The 21895-nt window shown below is 39.7% G+C and overlaps 2 protein-coding genes across 6 annotated transcripts in view; one reads left to right on the top strand and one right to left on the bottom strand.

Moving 5' to 3' along the window:
- vps54 (VPS54 subunit of GARP complex) overlaps positions 1-21895 on the top strand; it is a 49352-nt gene that overhangs the window by 13750 nt on the left and 13707 nt on the right. The window contains exons 3-24 of one of the 3 annotated variants that reach the window (XM_015018373.1): positions 236-477; positions 2021-2105; positions 3675-3709; positions 4091-4219; positions 4978-5363; positions 6320-6446; positions 6848-6877; positions 7229-7336; positions 7429-7484; positions 8537-8633; positions 8739-9079; positions 9642-9771; positions 9849-10030; positions 11288-11400; positions 11525-11588; positions 11997-12102; positions 12354-12441; positions 12525-12646; positions 12722-12802; positions 13646-13753; positions 13854-13948; positions 14707-15983. In XM_015018373.1, the coding sequence (XP_014873859.1) occupies positions 236-477; positions 2021-2105; positions 3675-3709; positions 4091-4219; positions 4978-5363; positions 6320-6446; positions 6848-6877; positions 7229-7336; positions 7429-7484; positions 8537-8633; positions 8739-9079; positions 9642-9771; positions 9849-10030; positions 11288-11400; positions 11525-11588; positions 11997-12102; positions 12354-12441; positions 12525-12646; positions 12722-12802; positions 13646-13753; positions 13854-13948; positions 14707-14812 (2831 nt within the window). In that variant the 3' untranslated portion in view covers positions 14813-15983. Of the gene's footprint in view, positions 1-235; positions 478-2020; positions 2106-3674; positions 3710-4090; positions 4220-4977; positions 5364-6319; positions 6447-6847; positions 6878-7228; positions 7337-7428; positions 7485-8536; positions 8634-8738; positions 9080-9641; positions 9772-9848; positions 10031-11287; positions 11401-11524; positions 11589-11996; positions 12103-12353; positions 12442-12524; positions 12647-12721; positions 12803-13645; positions 13754-13853; positions 13976-14706; positions 15984-21895 lie in introns of those variants that run through there. The other 2 variants (XM_015018376.1, XM_015018374.1) reach the window with 2 other exon arrangements.
- Positions 16896-21895, bottom strand: part of LOC106937061 (UTP--glucose-1-phosphate uridylyltransferase-like) — a 17085-nt gene continuing 12085 nt past the window's right edge. For all 3 annotated transcript variants that reach the window (XM_015018379.1, XM_015018378.1, XM_015018377.1), the window contains exons 4-11: positions 21609-21794; positions 21390-21523; positions 20161-20458; positions 19880-20077; positions 18424-18666; positions 17731-17835; positions 17071-17194; positions 16896-17039 (exon numbers count right to left, since the gene is read on the bottom strand). In XM_015018379.1, the coding sequence (XP_014873865.1) occupies positions 17087-17194; positions 17731-17835; positions 18424-18666; positions 19880-20077; positions 20161-20458; positions 21390-21523; positions 21609-21794 (1272 nt within the window). In that variant the 3' untranslated portion in view covers positions 16896-17039; positions 17071-17086. The remainder of the gene's footprint in view (positions 17040-17070; positions 17195-17730; positions 17836-18423; positions 18667-19879; positions 20078-20160; positions 20459-21389; positions 21524-21608; positions 21795-21895) is intronic.

Below are 21895 nucleotides of genomic sequence, written 5' to 3'. Positions count from 1 at the left end.
TCGGTAAAAGAGACAATGATCGCCGATCATGCACTTTTTCACGAAAATCGGCCCGATTATGATCGGTGACCGATCGATCGGCACACCTCTAGTTTATATTGATATTTTGCAGTAATCTTTAGTTTCTCTATGGGGGGGGGGGGGAAGCTCTTTCCATTTATGATGCTAAGGATGTTTGAGTTTTAATCCAGCATGAAATCCGGTCTGGAGTCACGTTTGTGTGTCCGTACTGCAGGTGAGGGGAGGGGTCTGCACAATGGTCCATCCGTGGTGGCGGAGCACGACCGGTGGACGGTGTACAGTTCAAAGGTCAACCTCCCTGCCGCGCTGAACGACCCGAGGCTGGCGAAACGAGAGTCGGACTTTTTTACCAAAACATGGGGGCTGGACTTCACAGAGACGGAGGTGATGCCGTCTTTCCACCTGCCCAACATCTCCAGGGAACACTTTGGGCCGTACTCGCAGGAAATGACTCAGGTAAACACTCAGCTTTGCTCTTCAGAGCCACGTTTTCCTCTGATTGGACGCCTGGCTGCCTTTACATCTGATGACGGCAAATACATTTTTATAGCTACCGGTAAATTTAAACAGACTCCCATATTTGTAGTCTGTTACGGCTATAAGTTAATAATAACAATTATAATGGTAATAATAGTAAAGAAAAAGGATAAAAATAATAAAAAAAATTATAATAATGATGATAATACAGACTCTAAAAGAGGCTAATTCCTGAAAGAACAACATATTCAGAGTAGTAATTCAGTCAAAATTATGCAAAAAAAAAAATAAAAAATACATTTTGCATTTAAAATAAAAATACTTTGTAAATATTTTCTACCTTTAACTCAAGTGGCATAGTTTTAGCTTCACCTGGTTCAAATTCGGTAAAGAAAATCTCCTATTAAACTAATTTTTTTGTTCCATCATTAATTGGTCAATCAAAAAAATAATCAACAGATCAGAACTGTATCAATAAGTCAAGCAGAAAGGCTGAGCTTCTCACATGCTGCTAGAAGTATTTATTTTATTTTTTGCTGCAGATGCATTCTTTGCTACAAGCGTACACTAATTTAGGCACATGTGTCAAACCCGAGGCCCGGGGGCCAAATCTGGCCCGTCTTAGATCTTCATGTGGCCCTCTAGACGCCAAATTACATCAAGTGCCTGCAGTTTTTTTATCCACAGATCCTCAAAATTCACAGGTCTTCACGTTTTTTTCTAATTTTACTGCAAATTTTTCTCAAAATTAGTGAAAAACGTTGAGTTTAAGTGACTGCTGACTTGATGTGGATTTATAGTCCGTGATTGATGAGACGAGTATTAAAAAGTCGCAGTTAACATCAATCGTTAGCGCAAATACCATAAAAATTCTTTACAAATATTTCTAAATTAGTGTCACAAAATATGTGATTTTAATAACAAAAAGCCACAAAAACAGACAAAATCCTGGAGCTACAGCTATTTACTAATATTTTACACAATATTAGAAATAAAAATATTTATAAGTGGCTAAATGAGAATCTACAGTGTATTGTGTTTTTTTTATCAGGTTAATTTTCAGAATAATTGCTGAAATAATCGTTTGTTGCAGCCTTAAATTTAAACATTAAATTTAGTAAATTTTGGCTTTCAGCCACATTTTTTAATGATATAAAAATAACAAACTGCTCTTTGCCGATAACACAAACCTTTCAGACTTTTTTTTTTTTTAGGAGTGAAAGAAATTTTATTTTTCGCAGTCAGCTTCATGTAGCTGTAAAAGGAAATAACTTTGACCTTTACTAATAGAAATTCATTTTTAACTTCAACATTGTATTTCCATTAGTCATCTAGTTTAGAGGGAATCATGTGACCAACCACCAGCTTGTTTATTATTTCCTCCTTCTGGTTTCAGAATGATAAACTTTACAGCTGCTGACGTTTCTGTTTCCTTCCTCCTGCTGCATGAAGTTTTATTACTCTTTCGCTCGTTTTGGTCTGAAACATCTAATCTGTTTTCTTTGTTTGTTGTTATTTTTAGAGGGAACGAATCCATGAACGCTGCAAGACGATCTGTCCCAATAAAGATGATGTGGATGCAGTGTCCAGTATCACCACCAACCACGGTATGAATTATTCAGACTCTCCCTCCCTCTGCCTCCTCTATAAACCAATCAATGAAAAACGATGCTGCTTTCAGCGCAGTGTTGCACAACACAGCGTTAACAATATAGAGACTAAGGAAGATGAAATAACTGGGGATATTTTGTACAAGCAGAATGTAATGTGGGTTTTAATGAACTGCAGGAAAAACTTATTCTTCATGTTTTAGCAAAATCTAGAAGCTAAATCTGTCACAATAAATCAACCGCTTGATAATTTCCATTCTGATTTTTTTTTATATTGAAGAACTGCTTTTGTCTGTAGTACATGTGTCAAACTCAGGCCACAGGGGCCAAATCTGGTCCGCTGTAGCTTTTTATGAGGCCTTCTAGACTCTAAAGTGACACATAAATAGAACCGTCATGATTTTGTGCTTAAATATTGTTTTATCAATTAATTTTATTCTTTTATTGCCAAATTCCATCAATTAGTCACTTCAGTTTCTTGTGAATTATTGTGGAAAGTCATGCAAAATCAACAAATCCCTGCACTTTTTTGTGCTAATGCATAACTGAATTTATTAGATTTTTTTCATAAATGGTAAAAAGCATTGGATCTAAATGATGGTTTACTCCCACCTGCAGGTGGCAGTATTTACTACTTCTACTAAATGCCTTCCTCAGCCTTTGAAATGTCGAGTTATAATCCATAATGACATGGCGAGTCGCATTTACTATCATAGATAAATGCAAGTATTTCTAAATTACTGCCAGAAACACTTTTTATTGCAAAAAAAAATCGTAAAAACGAACAGAAAATCATGAAGGGACTGAAAAAGATGTTCAATATCGTTTAATTTTAACAATTTAACAAGTTTTATCAATACATTCGGGCAGAACCGGCCCTTTAAGAACATTTATGATCTTGATTTGACCCAAAAGGAAAATGAGTTTGACATCCCTGGTCAGCAGAGACGCTGCTGTTCATCTTAGCTTGCTATGATTGATAAGATTGAGGCGATTCTCTGTATCTGACTTGTTTTCCTGTTGCAGTTTTTCCCCTTATCTGCCTAAATAAGCATCTTAAGGATGAGTGGTTACTACGATCACTGAGCTTAATTTATTTTTATTTTTCATGTACAGAAAGTGACTTTATTAGTTTGGGACAAACGCACCGCTTCTGTTTAAACACCGTAAATGTTGGAATAAATAAGATTTCTTTTAACTATGTTATATTAAGCTGTTTTTAACTGGAATGTGCAACACTTTGGTGTTTTTGAAATTTTAAAAAAATATTTTTTTAAAGAAAAGTTGAATTTAAAACAGGTTGGTGAGGTTTTCAGGAGGGCGGCGCATTACAAAAATGGGGACACATTTACAGAAAAAATGTCAGGTTTGTTTTTTTCTTTTAAAAAGAAAAGAGCTTAAGCTTTCCTTCACTTTGTGTCATCGGTAAACTAAACGAACTGTTAATGTAGGATGAGATGTTGCTTATTTTTTTTTTTTTTTTTTGGACAATAAATCCCTGATTTATTCTTGGTTTTTAAATGACTGAATAACAAACTTTTTTCATGTCTTTTTGTTTTCCTGCAGACAAATCCAGAGCCGAGCTCGAACAAGTTCCAAAGGTAAAACTTTTTTTTTTACTTTCTGCTGCTTGCACTTAAAGGGAAACTTTATGACCGATTATAAGAAGTAATGTCTAAACTATAACTTTTAACCAGGTGCCATTTAAGGAGTGACATAGTTTTAGGAGAATTGTTTTAAATCAAAATTTACATATTTTTCGCTGGAGTTTTGCTTAGTTACTGGTCTGAATATGTTTTTCTTTACTTGTTTATGTATTCTTGATGTTTTGTTATTTCCATTAACTGGATATTTTTACCTCTACTGCCTACAGAAATATATTTTGGAGGATGTTATCATGTGAATAATGGTTTAATTTAAGTAAATCAGTGGAAAAAGCTGAATACAGTAGGGTTTGTGGAATAACCTGACCTGTTTTCCAGATTTTTATGAGGCCAGAGTTTGCTTTGGAGGATCCAGCTACCTTCAACACGGTCCTGCCTTGGTCACACTTCCACGGCGCGGGAGGGAAAAGCAGAGACGTTGCTTCCTCCAAGCTGCTGCAGGAAAAGGTGAAACGCGCAGAAGAAGAAACAAGTTCAACATTTCCCAGTCTTAATCTGTTCAGGAAATGATGACAGTATGGGTGCCAGACTAAGACTTTTTTTTTTCCTTCTCTTTTATTTCTGAGAATAAAGTCATGATAATCCGACAATGACATCATATTAGCAGAATAAAGACACAATATTACCAGAAGAAAGTTGTATAAACACTAGAAAATAGTTGCATTAATGAGAGAAAGTCATAACATTATGACTTTATTCTCACCACATTCTTGTAGTATTTTGACTTTTTATTCTTTTTTACACCGTTTTCTCATATTACTACAACTTTATTCTGGTCATATTATGACTTTACTCTGCTAAACCTGTTTATTTTAAGAGTTTATTCTTGTGTTATTACGAATTTATTTTGGTTGCTCTGTGACTTTATTCTTGTAATTTCCCTGTTTTTGTTTTGTTTTGTTTCCTTTCCTGGCCCTATTACTGCATCGTAGATAACAAATATTAATCTTCCTTAACTTTGGAGTTTTAGACCTTTACAAAAAATCTCATTTTATGACACCACAATGTTCAATTTAAAGTAAGAAAACACATTTTCATTGTTCTGTTTTTGTTTTACCTTCCAGTTTTAGTTCTCTAGGAGAACTAAAACATATTTTTAATTTAGTAAGATTTCCATTTGTTCCCTTTTTTTCTGGAACTAATCAGCAATAGAAATCCCTTTAGGTTGAATTTTCTCCAGTATTGATTTAACTTCCTTCCTCCAGCTGAGCCACTACCTGGACGTAGTGGAGGTCAGCATCGCTCGGCAGATCTCTCTGCGCTCCGAGGCGTTTTTCCACGCCATGTCCTCTCAGCACGAGCTGCAGGACCAGCTGCAGGAGACGCAGCAGGCGGTGGCCGTCCTGCGGAGCCGCACCGCCGCCATGGACCGCGTCATGTGCCAGGGGCCGCTCCGGGCCCTCCGCATCGCGCTGACTCGCAACAACTGCGTGAAGCTGCACAACAAGCTGAAGCTGATGGCGGCAGTGCATCAGACGCAGCCCACCGTGCAGCTGCTGCTCTCTACCTCAGAGTTTGTTGGAGCGCTGGAGCTGATCGCCACCACCAAGGAGGTGCTGCAGCAGGAGCTGCAGGGAATCCGCAGCTTCAGGTAGGAAGGAGCTTCCTGTGTCCTTCATAGTGTAGCAGTTTTATATATAACAGAAGCTTTTTCTTTTTCTAGATCAGTGATTGATGTTGTTGATCGACTAGGCAGCTGAGTTTTCTCTTCTATAAAGTGGGCAAAAATTTTTATATGCTAAATAAAAAAAGTCCATTACATTTTAACACTATTGTATTTTTCTGTATTAAACACTATCTGAACAGAAAATGATGATTTTCTCACATTAATAAACTTAAGCATGTGTAACAGGAACCTCTTATTTTACTGAATAGAAAATTAAAAGAGTAAATATTGTGATACACTTAATCCCCCATGAACAGAGATGTTCATACAGACATAAAGTCTGTTGTTGCTCTTGAAGGAAAGTTAAATCTTTGCTCCATAAAGTGATTTAACTCATGACAGCCTTCAAACTCAACCATCGTATTAATTTTCCATTATGTAAAAATTTTTCTGCATTATCAATTTCAGCTTTTCTGACATCCTCACCTTCGTAGCACATCAGTAATTTTTATTTGAGAAGTTGACATTACGCCAGCGTGCAGCTATTAGCTGTTATGACGAAACTTAAGGAACTTGTCAAGTGTTTATATTTCAAAATAAAACTGAATGAAGTGCATTTTTTCGTCCCACACCAGACTCTTGTTTTTGCTGTTTTTCTTTCTCTTTCCGGGATATTGCTACCATCTTTATTTCTGTATCAACTGGCTCTGCTTAATGATGACCAGCGATGCCCTCTGCTGGTTGGCGGCCAAACTACAAAACTAAAAGAATGTCCAAGTGGACGTTAGAACTAATTTTAATCTAATAAATCATTAATCAACAATTAGTTGTAAATCAATTATTTGCATCCCCAGTGCAAACTGAACCTACTTCCACCCACTGATGTCATGATTTTTCTGTGTGTGTGTGTGTGTGTGTGTGTGTGTGTGTGTGTTCCTCAGACATCTGGGCTCCCAGCTGTGTGAGCTGGAGAAGCTGATCGATAAGATGATGGTGGAGGATTTTAGCATGTACGCCCGCAGCGACCTGAACCGCAACCTAAAGGAGGAACCGCAGGTGTTGGAGAAGGTTTGTTTTCAAAGCTTTTCTTCTTCCTGTTTTCTAGAAAAAAAACATTTAAATAAAAAGAACATTTCAGAGAGTTATAACAACTTATGCATACGAGAACTTTTTAGTTTCCACACGTTTCAGTCCAGACCAGCCTCAAATTTTGTAGTACTTTCTATTTTTACTTTCGTCTGTTTTGCAGCAAAGCGAATAGGTTTCAGGTTGATTGAACCGAACTGATTCTTCAAAATCTGCTTTGCAAGAAAAAACTAGTTCAGTTTGTTGGGGTTTTTTCTTCCGTCATTCAGTTTTTTAATTTAAAAAGCAATTTGTGCTATAAACTTTTGGATTTTTTTTCAATAGGCAGAGTTTTGTAACTTTGGAGTTGATTCTGTGTTTAATGGATGCTGTGCTCATCACAGGTCCATAAACCAAATGCTGACTCTCAAAAGGTTGGATACACACACACACACACACACACACACACCACTGACGATCCATAAAATCCCATCTGCTGCTGAAATCAGGCTCAGATCCCAGATTGTGAATCAGGGCTCAAACCTGCATGAAGATAATTTTTTGTTTGCTTTTTAGATGGAGATCTAGATCTGATCATGACGTCCTGATTGCTGATGTTTAAACGCGTTCCGTCTGTTTGACATGATTACCTCCTGTTTTAATTACTACTGATCTTTTTCCTCAGCATGTAGAACAAATATCGCGTATAATCAAGGTGAAATAGAAACGTTTCTTCAGCTCAGGTTGTGTGGACTCAGCTTCTGCTGCTGTCTCTGCGTTTAAAGGAGCGTCTGGAGTCGCTGGTGTTCGGGCTGCTGCGGCAGAGGAAGCTGGACTTCCTGGATATTTACAGCGAGGAGATGATCGCAGCCGCCAAGGCCATCGTCTATCAGGTACAGAGCGCCACAGTTCGTCGCAGTCTGTGCATCGTAGAGCGACGTGTTGAGATTTCTCTGTTGTTTATTGGATCTGCTTGTTTTTGCAGTGTGTGGCAGAACGCGTTGTTCACATAGAAGAAATCGACACCGAAGTTATCTTTAAGTAAGTTTCCTGATCTACTCCGTGAATCCTCGGCTTATTTAAGGTGTTTCAACACAGATCGATTCTGATCTGGGTTATTTTTATTTTTCATTTCTTGTTAAGTCCTTAACTTATCCACCCAAACGAATGCTTAACTGTTTCTAACATAAAATAAAGACCACACAACTGGAACCATCATTTAGTTTTTATACCTACTAATAGAATCAAACATGGAGAACCAACATTTAGTTTTATCAGAACAAAAACCAGATAAACCCCCGTGGTTTATAAATTATGGACACCAGTCACATCAAAATGTGATTTATATCATTAAACTGCACAGAGTAACTGCTTTCAAATTTGTAGATACATTAAATAGTGGAGAAAATAGTAAAATTAATCAGTTTTTGGATGTTTTTAAACTTGGTTAATTGAAATCTATAGCAGTTATAAATCAAAATTCTTAAAAAATTTATCATAAATTACATAAATTCCCACTCCTGTAAGTAACATTTGAACACTGTAGATTGACTTTTATAGAGCTGCTGTCTTTAAAATCACTACGGCTGCAGAGTAGCATAACCAGTAAAACTCCTGGGTTATAGATTAAAAAAGATTTATATGCTCTGTGTCTTTGACCTACATGCAAAATGCTTTGAGTGGCAGAAAACTGACACTGCACAGCACTTTGCAGTGAAGCTGGTCAGAATCAAGATCCACAGATTTAAAGTTAACATATCATACTTTTAAATCCTTTCTTTTCACATTTGGATCATTCAGTTGTGGTTTTGTAAAGTAGGACAGGAACACTTTGTCTAAATTCATCATTTTGTAGCCACAGGCCCCCAAAATAATATATAGATATCAATGCTGCACCAAGAGAGACTAACTTCAAATTTTCTGCAGTAATAGACTCCAAAAGTACAACAAAATGTATTTATCCTTTCCACTTACAAACTGAGCTATTTTTTGTTTTTCTGTGGCATAAAAAGAACAATTGTTTGTGAATTTAATGATGAAATATGAAAAGGAATGAATATTGTATGAATTTCCAAACGCCCTGTTTGTTTCAGGCTTGCTGACCAGATGCGTCTGATGACGTTCCCTCAGTGGTTTGAGCTTCTGGAAAACATCTTTGAGAGTTTCCTTCTCTTCCTGCAGAGAATCAAGGTGAGGGAAAACCCAGTTTATTACCTGTCTCGGATAATGAATGAGATGTTTGGGTCAATACACTGTCATGCAAAGTCTTATTTTCTTCCTCTTTCTCTTTCCTAGGATACCTTAGACGTGATCAGGAATGTAGTTCTTCAGGTTCTGTCTTCAAGCCATAAAAATCGACTCCTGGCAGAAACCATTTCGGCGCCAGTGGACGTCTCCCAGGGGCCAGTGGCCCTGCAGGGGGAAGCTGAGCTGGCTTACCTCACCCATGAGGGTCTGTTCATCAGTGATGCGTTGAATGAAGCCCAGCAGCAGCAGCAGGAGTCGGGGGTGGCGGGTCAGGATCAGCGCTCTGCGGCGGGCTCGAGGTTCCAGCAGAACCGGACTGAAGCTGCTGCAGAAGGCGACTCTTCCTCTGGGATCTCTGAGGTTTCTGCAGGCAGAGAACACAGCTTCATGTACGTTTCCCAGTGTCAACATTTTATCCTTTTGTAATTAAATAAAAAAAGTCTCAAAATATTTTAAATTCATAAAAAAAATTTAAGTTAGCCTTAGATTTAATTACAATTCTTAAATTTTGCTGTGGCAGGACAAGAAGTGTTTTTTTTCTTATTTTTTCCCCTAAATATTTTTTTTTTCAATAAAAAGGGGGTGATTTATAAACGAGTAAACGCAAATTTATTTCCAGTTGGTTAGACAATATTCACTTTTGACACTTTCTCACTTCTGTTGCCAACCTTTATGAAGCTACTTGCATTTTGTTTAAAAAAAAAGAAGAAACTTTTAAGCTTGGTGCTTCAGGGTTTGAGTGTAGAAAGTCATGATGGAGTGAAAGAAGGACAGAGCTACAAACAAACCCCAGGAAATTCACAGTATATGCTGTACGTGATTGTAATACACCAGAATCTCCCAACCGCCCCTTATGGTTGTACGTATTTTTTACGATCTTTGTTATAAGTTCAGATGAAAAATGGCCGCCTGCTGAGCGAAGCTGTAAACTGTGAATCTGCTTGTGTTCAGCTCTGGTGAGAACCCGATGCCCACTGAAATGGAGCTGAACCGCGTCATCAACAACCTGCAGGAGCTGCTGTACGTAGCTTCCGACGTTAGCCACGACCGCTGCGTCAAAGTCCTGACGGCCAGAGCCAAGGTAGCGTGAGATCGGTGTTTTCAGAGAAAAAGATCCGGTTTTTGGGGCTCCTGTTCCTGAAGCTTTCCTCCCGACAGGACGGGTCCCTGGAGCGCCTGAGTTCGGCGGAGTTCGTGTCGCTCTCTCAGGCGGTGGAGGGCTTCGTCAGGGATACGGAGGATCTGTGCGGCAGGCGCAGCGTCTCCCTGAGGGGGGCGCTGCAGAGCCAGGCCAACCGCTTTGTCAACCGATTCCATGAAGAACGGAAGACAAAACTCAGGTAAATCTGCTTTTTTCCCCCTTTCTAATCACATTTTTTTGTATCAATATCTACCTGATGCCTTCTGCTTTCTTAAATTGATTTATTATTTTACAGCTGTATCTTTTAATTGACTTTATGCACTTAATATGGCGTCCGTAAATGTCAAGAAAGGTGCCTATAATTACAATATATTATTATTAATAATGGCACACAAGATTAGCCATAAGAAATTAAAGTAACAATGAGAAAAATGGCAATGCTGTTACAGAAAGAAAACAAAATTGGACATATTGTGACAACAAGATTCTCCACTGTCTCATTTTGGAAACAATCCCGTTGAGGTGTTTCTGCTTTTTGATTAGATATTAAAACATAATATTAAAAAGAACGCAGTGAAATCTGGTTTCCTCTTTAAATCAGGTAGACTTGCTGCTTGGATGGATATTTGTGCGCCGATGTGTAATTCTAAAATCAACAAATCAATTACTAAACTGGTTTGAAAAAATCGTTTTTTCCCTTCCCCCCTTTCAGCTTCACTTTTTTATATGGTATTTTTAAGATGTTACATTTTTCAAGTGAGTTTACCCAAAGGAAATATTTTCTTTGGTTTAACCAGCCTGATCAGTTTGTTTTTATTGACAGCAGTGGTTGTTATCCTGCCCTGCATGAATCATAATAAAAACAAACCCAGTTTTTCCTCACTGTTGCTGTCTGAAAAAAAAAAAAACTACTTTCCAAGTTTGGACAAATATGAAAAAAAGGGAAAAAGTGTGAAAAATACTTGTATTTCTATTTATTTGTTTTCTCATATTTATGTAAAAGTTGTATCCATTTATCAGTTTACCTGCTTTTCCATCCGTTTGTCCAATCTATCCAACCATTTTAGTTTTATTCTTTCTTTTTTTTTTTTACAGATTTAATAGCTAACAAATTGGAAACACCTGACACATATTCATATCAAAGTTCAGTTATTTTAAAAAATTGGCAAAAAAAAAAGTGTCTTCAGTCAGAGGCTTCTCCAAATTCGTCGTAACACAGACTGCTACAGGAGATCTATCTTGCCCACAGCCGTTACCGTCCACAATAACTCTTTAATTAAGCGAGTTGCATGTAATTCCCCCCTGGGATCAATAAAATGTTTTGAATTTGAAAAAAGGACCAAGAACTGTAGTAGATTTTACTTGTAACTCTGTTCTTTCACAGTGTTGAATTTGACTGAATGTTTCCAGTACCAGGCAGGTTTTCTGAAGGTTTGTTTTGATTGTTTCCGCGCAGCCTCCTGCTGGATAACGAGCGCTGGAAGCAGGCCGACGTTCCAGCAGAGTTTCAGGATCTGGTCAACTCCATCGCCGACGGCAAAATATCTCTACCGGAGCGCAAAGTGCCAGGTCGGCCCAAACATCTAGTCACAGTTGTTGCATTCATCAGTCATAACGACATGCTTTCAGTGAGACACCAACAGTATATAAATGTTAAAAACAAACTACTAAAAAAAACCGATTTATCCTACAGGCACAGAGGAGAGAAAACCTGCAGACTTTCTGCTCGTTAACGGCCAGAAATACGCTGTGGTCGGGTAAGTTTCCTCACACTGGGAGTAAACTCTTGGGTATAAATGAATTTAATCTATGGCTGTCAACGTTAACACACAATTAATCTAAAAAGTTTAACGTGTTAGTATATATCATATAACGCAGATTAATTGCTTTATCCTTCCACTGAAGCACAGCCAGTTCATAGTAAACATTTCTAAATTGCATTTGAAACAAAATTGCTTCTTCTGATGAACATGGAAAACTGAGATATTTGGTTTGAGACACTGAAATATTTTTCTTGAATATCTTTTGAAGTTTGCTTAATGACGTCGTGGCTATAGTGCGATTAATCCAATGACACTTTTTTATCCGTTGATAGCCGTAACACATGAACTGAATGCAGCAACCAGAGCAGGTTTGTTCTGAAAATCTCCTCTCCGTTTGTTCAGAACCGTTCTGCTGCTGATCCGGATCTTTCTGGAATACTGTCAGTGTGTGAACGACATCCCATCCATCGCCACAGACATGCTAACACGTCTGTCAGACCTGCTCAAGGTGAGGAGCTTGACAGACGGACGTCCCAACCCAGTTCGTCAGAAGAGAGTTGCCGTGACGACTGTGTTCTGACGGTTAATGTCAGAGATGTCTCGAAAACAAAGAAGTATCTACTTCTTTGTTTTCTTTGTACTGTAGATGCAGATGTGTGGTATATGTTTTTTAGCCTCTGTTTTTGTGGAATTGACACTTTGAAAGTCAAGATTAACCAACAATCTTGAGGTTTGCTTCCTGTTTTCTTCCTGTTGCAGCACTTTAACTCCCGCAGCTGCCAGCTGGTCCTCGGAGCAGGAGCTCTGCAGGTCGTCGGCCTCAAGACCATCACTACAAAAAACCTGGGTACGCACCAACACTGAACCCGTCATTCTGACTTGGTTTTGTTTGATTCTGAACGGCATTGCTATGTGTGTGTGTGTGTGTAGCATTAGCATCCCGCTGCCTGCAGCTGGTGGTTCACTACATTCCCATCATCAGAGCACATTTTGAGACCAAGCTGCAGCCCAAACAGTTCAGTGTTCTCAGACACTTTGACCACATCATGAAGGTAACTAAAAAAATCATTTTGACTTTATATCCAGGTCCTTGGTGTGATCACTGGAGGTTGTTTTTTGTTTTGCAGGACTACAACGATCACATCGCAGAAATCTCTGCTAAGCTGGTGGCCATCATGGACAGTCTGTTTGAGAAGTTTTTATCAAAGGTAACATCAGAAACTCTTTTTGCATGAATCTAACATGACCAAATGATTAGCTGGTCTTCTCACTCCTTCTCTGTCTCATCATTCGGCCATCTTGGTCTTTTCTGTGGTTCTGAAAGCGACCGGGTTGACAGTGGTACTTTTATACTAATCATGCCGGTTTGTACCGGCCTTGGGAACATTTTGTTCCGGCTTTGCTGGCTGATTATTTCAAGTTGAGATATATTGGAAAAAATCATTTGGGTTACGTTCACACAGTAACCCAGTCTAAACAACCCGATTCTGAACTTTTCACCCCCAAAAATCTGATCTTTGCCACTTCCACATGTAGTACTAAATCAGATACTGATACGATTGTTTTCAAAGTGTCTCCAGTCTCAACGATGACGCCAAATTTCATCCAACTTTTACGTCATTGTTGAAACGTGTGTAAACAGTGGCTGAAAATTATAATTAGTCTGAGTCACTGAAGTGCATCACATCACAATCACATCATTGTTAGCTCCAGCTAAACATCCACACAGACTTCTTCTGTGCCTTTCTTTCTATTAGCTTCCTTTGTCTTGGTGTGGCTGTTTGACGATGGTGTCGTCAAACATTTTGTTCACGAAGTTATGTTATTTTTTTAAAATCTGGAAACTGGACTAATGACGTCAAAATTAAATGATTATAAGTGGCAGTGTTTTGGTTTTGTACCTCCTTAGCAGCACTTTCACCGCAGCACCTTTAAAACAAAACCCCAAATCAATCAAGAGATCATAAGTTGAGTTTATTAAGTGACCTTGTTGCTGCTGGGTGTGAAGTTCAGGTCGATCTGCAGGGTGAGTTACCTGCTTTTTCCCTCAGTATGAAGTGAAAGCCCCGATGCCGTCGGCCTGCTTCAGAAACATCTGTAAACAGATGGCCAAGATGCATGAAGCCATCTTTGAGCTGCTGCCTGAAGAACAGACTCAGGTGAGGTTCTGGGTTAAAGGTCACCATTCAGTAAAATAAAATGTTTTATTTAAAAAAAAAAAAAAGTTGAGCTGGAATGGAAACGTGTTTTCCTGCACAGATGCTGTTTCTAAGGATCAATGCTTGTTTTAAAATGCACCTTAAGAGGCAGCTGGCTCGACTCGGGGTCAGTAATGATGGAGGACCGCAGCATGGGTAACACACACACACACACACACACACTCATTACCTCTTTCTAATAATAATCTTAGTTTTAGTTGTGATTTCATACATTCTTTTAAACCCAAAATTGCAACATAAGCAGCACTGAACAGTTTGTATAGATCAATAAGTTAATAGAATAAAACTTATAACAACAAGAACCAGAATCCTAAAATAGAAAGTACTCTGTTGGGCCAAACAGTTTTCCAACTTAAAATACAAAATCATTTTTGTTTTAATCTGCACAACGATTAAACATAGAATAGTAATAGTAAATAGTAAAACCTGGTAGTTTCATGAGAATTCCAACTTAAAAAATGGTTGCACTTTGATGAAAGTTTTACAGGTAAGTATTTAATAGAAATACTTAATTTTTAAACACATCAGAATCAAATTAGCAGTAGCAGGATTTTCAAACAGTTGTGTAAACAACAGAGTATTTCAGAGAAGGAACAACACAAACCGATCTGGTTTCATCAGATCCTGATGACTTTACCAAACTTTTTTTCACATTAACCAACTTTTTCTGTAATTTTATGATGTTTTTTCTGGCAAAGCTGCATATTTATTCTGCTTATATCACTTTATTCTCATAGTTAAACAAAAATGATGATCCTGTATTTGCCATCGTACAACTCGCAGGAAAATAAAAGCCACTTTTTGAAAATATTTTCCGTCATTTGCAATTGTTAAAATAATGAAACACTTGCAATAAGTTTCCCAATATCAGTTATTATAAACTGTGTCTGCAGGCTGGTGGTGGTGGATGTGGCCTTCTACACGGAGAACATCCTGGCTCTGAAGAGCCTGGAGCGACTCGACCTGAACATGGCCGAGATCTGGGAGCAGAAGAGGTGATGGAGTCTGGACGTCCAGATCAGACGATACCCTAACGCCCAGAACCGACGGCTGATCCTGGCCACAAGTGGCCGCCTGAGACGAGGGGCGGAGGAGGCCCCGCAGGGACCAAAAAACACTAATCTAGGAGAAGAGGAGCAGCGACGGCGAGCTGGAACGTTGACGGCTACAGAGACTAAAGAAAACGCACACAGTCTCCCTTAAGCTATCGCCACCTCGTCCCACTGTGTGCAGTTCAACTCAAACGCTAGTAAATTATTGGAGTTGCTTAGTGGGAGGAAGGAAAACTAATGGTGGGGTAATTTATTTTTCTGACTTCTTGCAAACATTCGTAACTGGGACGAACTTTTTTCCTTCAGCTGGCTGCGATGTTTAAAGGGTTTTTCTTACTTTTATACTATTAACAAAACAGCTTTTTGGGACTTGTTGTGGGAAAATCGTGATCCTGAAGAATCTAAAGTCTCCCCGACTGTGAAAACATCTCAAACCTCAGCTTCATCCTGTCATTACCAAAGTCAAATTGTTTCTAACGTGGGGATTCTGCTGTTTAACCAATCATGCATCACGTCTTCTTCAGCTGGTTGCTACTCAGGCTTTTCTTTTTTTTTTTATCATCAGAGAATCCCATACACACCCACTGTTTGGTAATTATCAGAGCACGATGATGAAGAGGAGAGCAGAGACCAGCTTGTAGCTTTTCACTGGCAGATTATGAAACGGTTGGATTGACTTAAAGTCCCTACAGGTTTAAAGGTTCAGTGCGTTTAGTTCTGTTCAGCTGCGTTTCCCCACTTCGGCTGCCTCTGTTCAATCATAATTTAGGGGGAAGTCGGGGTGCTACGTTCTCCTGCGAAGGAGAACCGATAAAATCCTAACAAACATGGGATGTGAATCAGTGATAGTCTGAAGTCGGTGAACTGGAAACTTCTTGAGCACATCCGTCTCCTGTACGACACTCGAAGCATAAACGCTCACCACTGTTTGCATCAGAAGTGCCTCCTTTTGATCTGCTGTTAGACGACACACCTGAGCTCTTCGACACAGTGTGCCTACCATACCACTGTGTGTCTGTGCAAAGGAGAGAGAGAGAGAGTCTGGAAGCATGTGTGAGAGTCCAAAAGATGTTGATTTCTTCAATCCTGCTGTGAATAAAATGGGATGATGGACTGCATTGTGTTCTGGTTATTTGTGGCATGTTTTCTGCTGCCAGTCGGATTTCATTTCAAAGAGGGAGTTTATTCAACACTTCATTAGCCATCGCCTTCCTATGCTGTCCCACTTTACTCAATCTCAATTCACAGCTCACTTTTCAGATTAAAGGTTTTTTTTTTTTCAGTTTCAGACTTAGAACACTTTATGGCCCCAATTTAGCTCCATATTTCTCCCATTGACCTGGATTCCTCTGGTATAATTTCATCCGGGCCAATCAGCAAGCAGAAGTTAACGATGACGTCGGATTTCTGCGCTGTTTTAGATTTGTAGTCTGCTTGTAGTTTTACCAATGGAAGTGAACTCAAACCGTTCAGTCCGAGGCCGCCACACTTCCTAATATAAAACAAGTTGATTTAATCAGAGCACACATTTTTCTATCTCAGTTATTTAGAAGAAACATACACAGTGCTTCCTCCCACCCCATAACGGTGCAACTTTGTGGCTCTGGGCAAAATGCATTTGGCACAAATGGCTCTTTGGCCGTCAAAGATTGCCGACCGCTGGGTTAGACAAATATACTGCTCAAAAAAATAAAGGGAACATTTCACTTTAATTTTGTGTGTGGCTCCAAATCCAGGCCTCCATTGGTTAATAAATTTGATTTCCATTGATGATTTTTGTGTGATTTTGTTGTCAGCACATTCAACTTTGTACAGAACAAAGTATTCAATGAGAATATTTCATTCATTCAGATCTAGGATGTTATTTGAGTGTTCCCTTTATTTTTTTGAGCAGTGTATATTACATCCGTTTTCACTTACAGCTTCAAATAAAATTCAGAAGACTGAGAATTTTTAAAACATCACCGTCCTACTTTCATTAAATCAACCAAATTTTATAAAAGCTCATTTCAGTTCAACAGACGACAGAGTACTCCAATCATATACAGCTTTATTGTCTTGCAGCAACAGGTCTGACGACTTGGTGTCTTCAGAGAACAAACCTGACCTAAACATTCACATTTCCTGTCTGAGAAACAGCAGAAATCTCCCCATCGTGTACATGGTGTTGTGTGGGCGCCATGTGCCACACGACACCATGAGGCCTTCCTCCCAGAAGGCCTCAGTGATCGAGGATCCTCAGGTTTCCTGAGACGATCTTGTTCTCCAGCATCGCTCCGGCCGGAATGTCGATCCTGTCGCCGTGGTTGGCGATGATGATGACGGTTCCCTGGTGAGAATGACGCATTTCATGATTTCACTTTACCTGAAATCAAACTTATTGTTGGTTGGACATTAAATCAAAGTTATTTATGTACACCAGGGGTGTCCAAAGTGTGGCCCGAGGGCCATTTGTGGCCCACAGATAGAATTTAAGTTGGGCACTTATCCAGCTTTTTACTGAAAATGAACAATAGCCAGTATTTATACTTTAATAATCTTTTTACTTGTATATTTATTAGATATTTTGATTATTTATACAGAAAAGGAAAAAATGACAACCACAGCAGGACAGAAATCAGGAGGAATTTACATTAATCACAGCGATTACTTGATGAAATTTAACTTTTTTATTTTAATGGTAGACACATATCCAGAAAAAAAGTTAATGTAAACTGCATATATCAGAACCGTGCCGATACACAGGTTCCACTCAGAACTTTATTACAAAAAAGTGATTAATTGCGTTAATTTCTATGTTATTAATTAATTGAAATCAACACCCTGTAAGTAAAACGTGAAAAACTGGCCATATCTCAGTTTTACCTTCAGAGAGACGTTCTTCCCGAAGGTCACGTCTCCGGACACAGTGAGGTGATCCAACTCCAACATATCTGGGATATTTTCAAACCTGGTCAGAAAGTCCTGAACCTGCAGAAACAAACAGCAGAAACTTAAAGCATGTTTCGCCATCATCAGTCTGGCTTCTGCTTGAAATTTGTTTACAGATTACCGTATTTTTCGGATTATAAGCCGCTACTTTTCCCCCACACTTTGAACCATGCGGCTTACAGCCCTGTGCGGCTTTTCTGTGAATTTTTCTTCAACCACCAGGGGGCGCTTTAGCAGGAAGTGAATCATTGGAAGTCAAAATTGGAAATCAAGGAAGAAAGTGTTGATTTTCATGTTTTGAAACTCACAGCCCCTCATCATGGAAACCACATGAAGAAGTTTATATGATGCAGCTTTTAAGTTGAAGGATCTGGAAGTACAGATTGGTAGCTGCTGCATGTAAACTCGGCGTGAACAAATCTATGGTTTGGTGTTGGAGACGCAGAGCTGCGTCCTTAATAGCAGATTGCAAAACCGAGAGCAGCGGATACCAGCGGCTCATATATGTACGTTTCTGTCTTTTTGTTTGTTTGTTTTTTAACTTTGTAGATGCGGCTAATAGTAAGGTGCAATCTATAGTCTGGAAAATACGGTAAATGGCAGAAACAGGTTGTGATGGTTGCCGACCTTGGTGAAGGAGCTGCCCAGTTTAACATGTGGCGTTGTGGGAAATTCCCTCTTCTTGCTCATGGTGAGCGATCCGGCGTCCAGGCTGTACAGGTTGGACATCACCAGCAGGAGGTCGGACGAGGTCTTCACCGGCAGGAAGCGGCTACGGGGGACGTTCACTCCCATGGCGTTCTTAAAGCTCTTGATGGCGGCGCCCACTGCCGTCTCCAGCTGGATGACATTCAGACCACCATCTAATGTCTGCAGAGGAGATAAAAGTTCAGGTCAATCCAAAATGTTTCACATTCCGAGTCAAAGAATACAATCCGTGGATGTTGTTTTCATAAGTGATGGTTCAGGAGACTCAGTTCGATTGGGGACCAAAGTTGTAACTTTTGCTAAATCTTCAGCTGGTTCACTTTCTCACTGGATTGTCCCAAATAATATAGAACCAACAGAAAAACCCGTTCACCCCCGTCACTTGTGGTGGCGCTGCATCTAGAACCACTGAAGGAAATGACATGAAAACATGAGCGTAACTTCCTTCTTTACAAAATAGAAACAGAAATGGAGAGGCATGAGGTTTTAGCAGTTGTAGGATTTCTCTTTTGTTTTTGGTAAAAGACTATGAGCCATTTCTCCAGATCGCTCTGGAGTCATGCTTTTGTTTTGGTAGTATTTACCCAGAATGCTCTATGCTATAGTCCGCTTCCTGCTTTTGAAGCGGTCTCCGGTCCACTTGGCGTTCACATATGGATTCAAACTGCACGAGTTCACTTCAACCAAACCGAGGGTTGTAGGCAAACCAGAGTTCAATTGTGCATTCACTCCTCCCCAAATGAACCGGACTATCTAGGCAAACAAACTGCAGTGTGAGGACTGAACAGGGCTGCTGTTAATGCTCCCTAAAAAAGTTAGAGTGCATTCATACCAGCCCTGTTTAGTCCGCTTTGGAGAGGTGTGAGTGCACAATCAAACTCTAATGCGAACCAAACAAGAGAACTCTGGTCTCCTAAAAACCTCGGTCTCAGTTCGGTTCGAATGCATAAATGGTCCAAGTGGACTGGACACTGCTCCAAAAGCAGGAAACGGATTATTGTGAAGGGCATTCTGGGTAAATATAACCAAAACAAATGTGCAAATCTAGCTGTAGAGGGAGAAATTGTTTGTGGTCTTCAGCCAAAGACAAAAGAGAAATCCTACAACTGCTAAAATCTGACACCACTCCATTTTTGTTTACATCTAGTGAAGAAGAAAGTTGAGCTCAGTGTCTTCTTCAGAGGTTTTTGTGTTGTTTCCTTCAGTGGTTCATGGGGCAGCGCCACCAAAGGTGAGGAGGTGAACAGCTTTTCAAAGGGTTTGGTTCGTTTGACACAGTGTGAAAGCGAACCGCACCAACTGAAAAATTTAAATGCTGCAATTTTGGTCTTAATCAAATGGAGTCTACTCTAAATCAGAGGCCCTCTCGACTTACCTTTGGGTTTACGATGATCTCCAGGTCCATGCTGTTGTTCTCCTGCAGCCTCTTGATGGCCGGCAGGGAAATCCACAGGTTGTTGGTGTTGAAGATCTTAAACTTGGTGACGGACTTGAACTCGTCCACGTGGGCTTTGGGGACCTGAGCGATCTCCAGCAGCCTCAGATGATCCTCATACTGGATCAGAGTTCCACCCTGCAGAGACCAAGACGAAGACGGGACTGAGCAGATTCCTCAGATCGGTGCAGAAACCGGACAGCAGGATAAACCGTGTTCACCTTGACGTCAGCTCTGGTCTTGTCTGTGACCTCCATGACGAACTCGCAGCGTTTGTCGGCCGGCTGGCTCATCAGGTGGTGGAGGATGAAGAGATCCACAGTGGCTCCCAGGTTGTCGATGTTGGACACAAAGATGTACTCTCTTCCCTCAGCAAGGAGTTTGTCCAGCAGTCCGGAGTTGCAGAAGCTAGCGTAGATGTCTCCGTGACCCGGCGGGTACCAGGCCTCCGTGTTCTCTCCGTTCATGCCCATGCTCTTAGCGATCGGCAGAAGAGACTCCTTGTTGATTCTCGGATACCTGATTGAATGAAATGTAGCTTATTGAGACTTTTTTACAGTTAAATTTTCACACAACTGAAATATTTTGTCTTTCATGTGATACAAAATTAAAAAAAAAAAAAATTTGTTTGAGCAGCAAACAGTTTTTTGATCCAGTAAGTTTGAAATGGAGCAAATCTTTCTGACTGCCAACATCCTGCACTGCAAAAAACAAAATCTTGGTCTGGTTTCTAGTCCAAATATCTTCGTACACTTAAAATAAAAACTAACTTAAAGGTAGGTAACTTTTTAGCAAGATGCAGGAGCTTGTTTTAGGAAAGTAATTCCCCAATATTAATTTTAAAAAGTATTAGTTCCACTGGAAGATCATTTAACTTAAAACAAGACATTTCCCCTAAAAGTGAAATAATCTGACAGTGGAAATACAGTGGTACATTTTCATCAATATTAGGAATTAATTACTAAAACAAGCTCCTATATCTTGCTGAAAAGTTATTTTTGCTTTANTTCAAGTGTACTAAGATATTTGCACTAGAAATACTNGGTAAGATTTGTGTTTTTGTAGTGAAAAGGGATAAGACATTTCCCCCTAAAAGCCTACAACTCGTACCATCCAGATTGGAGATCATCTTGAGGAACCGGGAGCTGAAATAATAAACATTACTTAATAAAATTTTTGGAAGTAATTTACTCCAAGACTGACATTTGCAATAAAACCCCCCCAGAAATCACAGCCTTTGCTCAAAAGTTTGCTGATCCACATTTGACAGCTTTTGAAGCCTCAAATCTTTTTGAATACGATGCCACCATCTTTACGAACACAATTTGGATTAAGCCATGAAATAAAATGTGCATATGCTTTCCTTGATTTAAAAACTGTTCTGATGTCTCATTTAGCTTCTTAAGCAACTAGTTACAGGAAACCAAATGGATGTCAGTGCGTTGTGCACCTGCTCTGGTTGAATGTGTGGATTTTGACCCGGTGGTGTGTGTATTTCTGCAGGATCTTCTTGGTGTCCTCATCAGTGTTGAAAGAGTTCATGAGAACCAGCGGCACGTCAGCATTAAAGGTTTTGTTAAGATGCTGCAAACAAAACGAGCAAAAAGAGTTTTGAAAACATGAGCAGCTGATCTTAATGCTTCTTCCCACTGCAGAGCTGCTGCTGCACCTCGATCTGCTGCACAGTCAGGTCCAGGAAGGTGTTCTCGTTGCGGACACTGATCAGACTTTTGGGGCCCTTGCAGCCCATGCTGGTTCCCAGACCTCCGTTCAGTTTGACCACGACGAGCTTGTTGAGGCAGGAAGTGATGCTTCCTGGGAGTCCCTTCGCCTTGATCCTGTCGTAGGGCTGCACCTGAGCAAACAGAAGAGAGGGGATAACATTTACACAGCTTCAGTTATTACAGCTAGAAACCTGGGAGTAGTGATGGACTCAAACCTGAACCTTCAGAGTCG

This window comes from Poecilia latipinna, unplaced genomic scaffold, assembly GCF_001443285.1.
Source record: "Poecilia latipinna isolate Pla-1442-1.1 unplaced genomic scaffold, P_latipinna-1.0 Scaffold2268, whole genome shotgun sequence".
In the NCBI taxonomy this organism is placed as follows: domain Eukaryota; kingdom Metazoa; phylum Chordata; class Actinopteri; order Cyprinodontiformes; family Poeciliidae; genus Poecilia; species Poecilia latipinna.
Note: the sequence above shows the minus strand (reverse complement) of the source record. Positions and strands in the feature narration are given on the sequence as shown.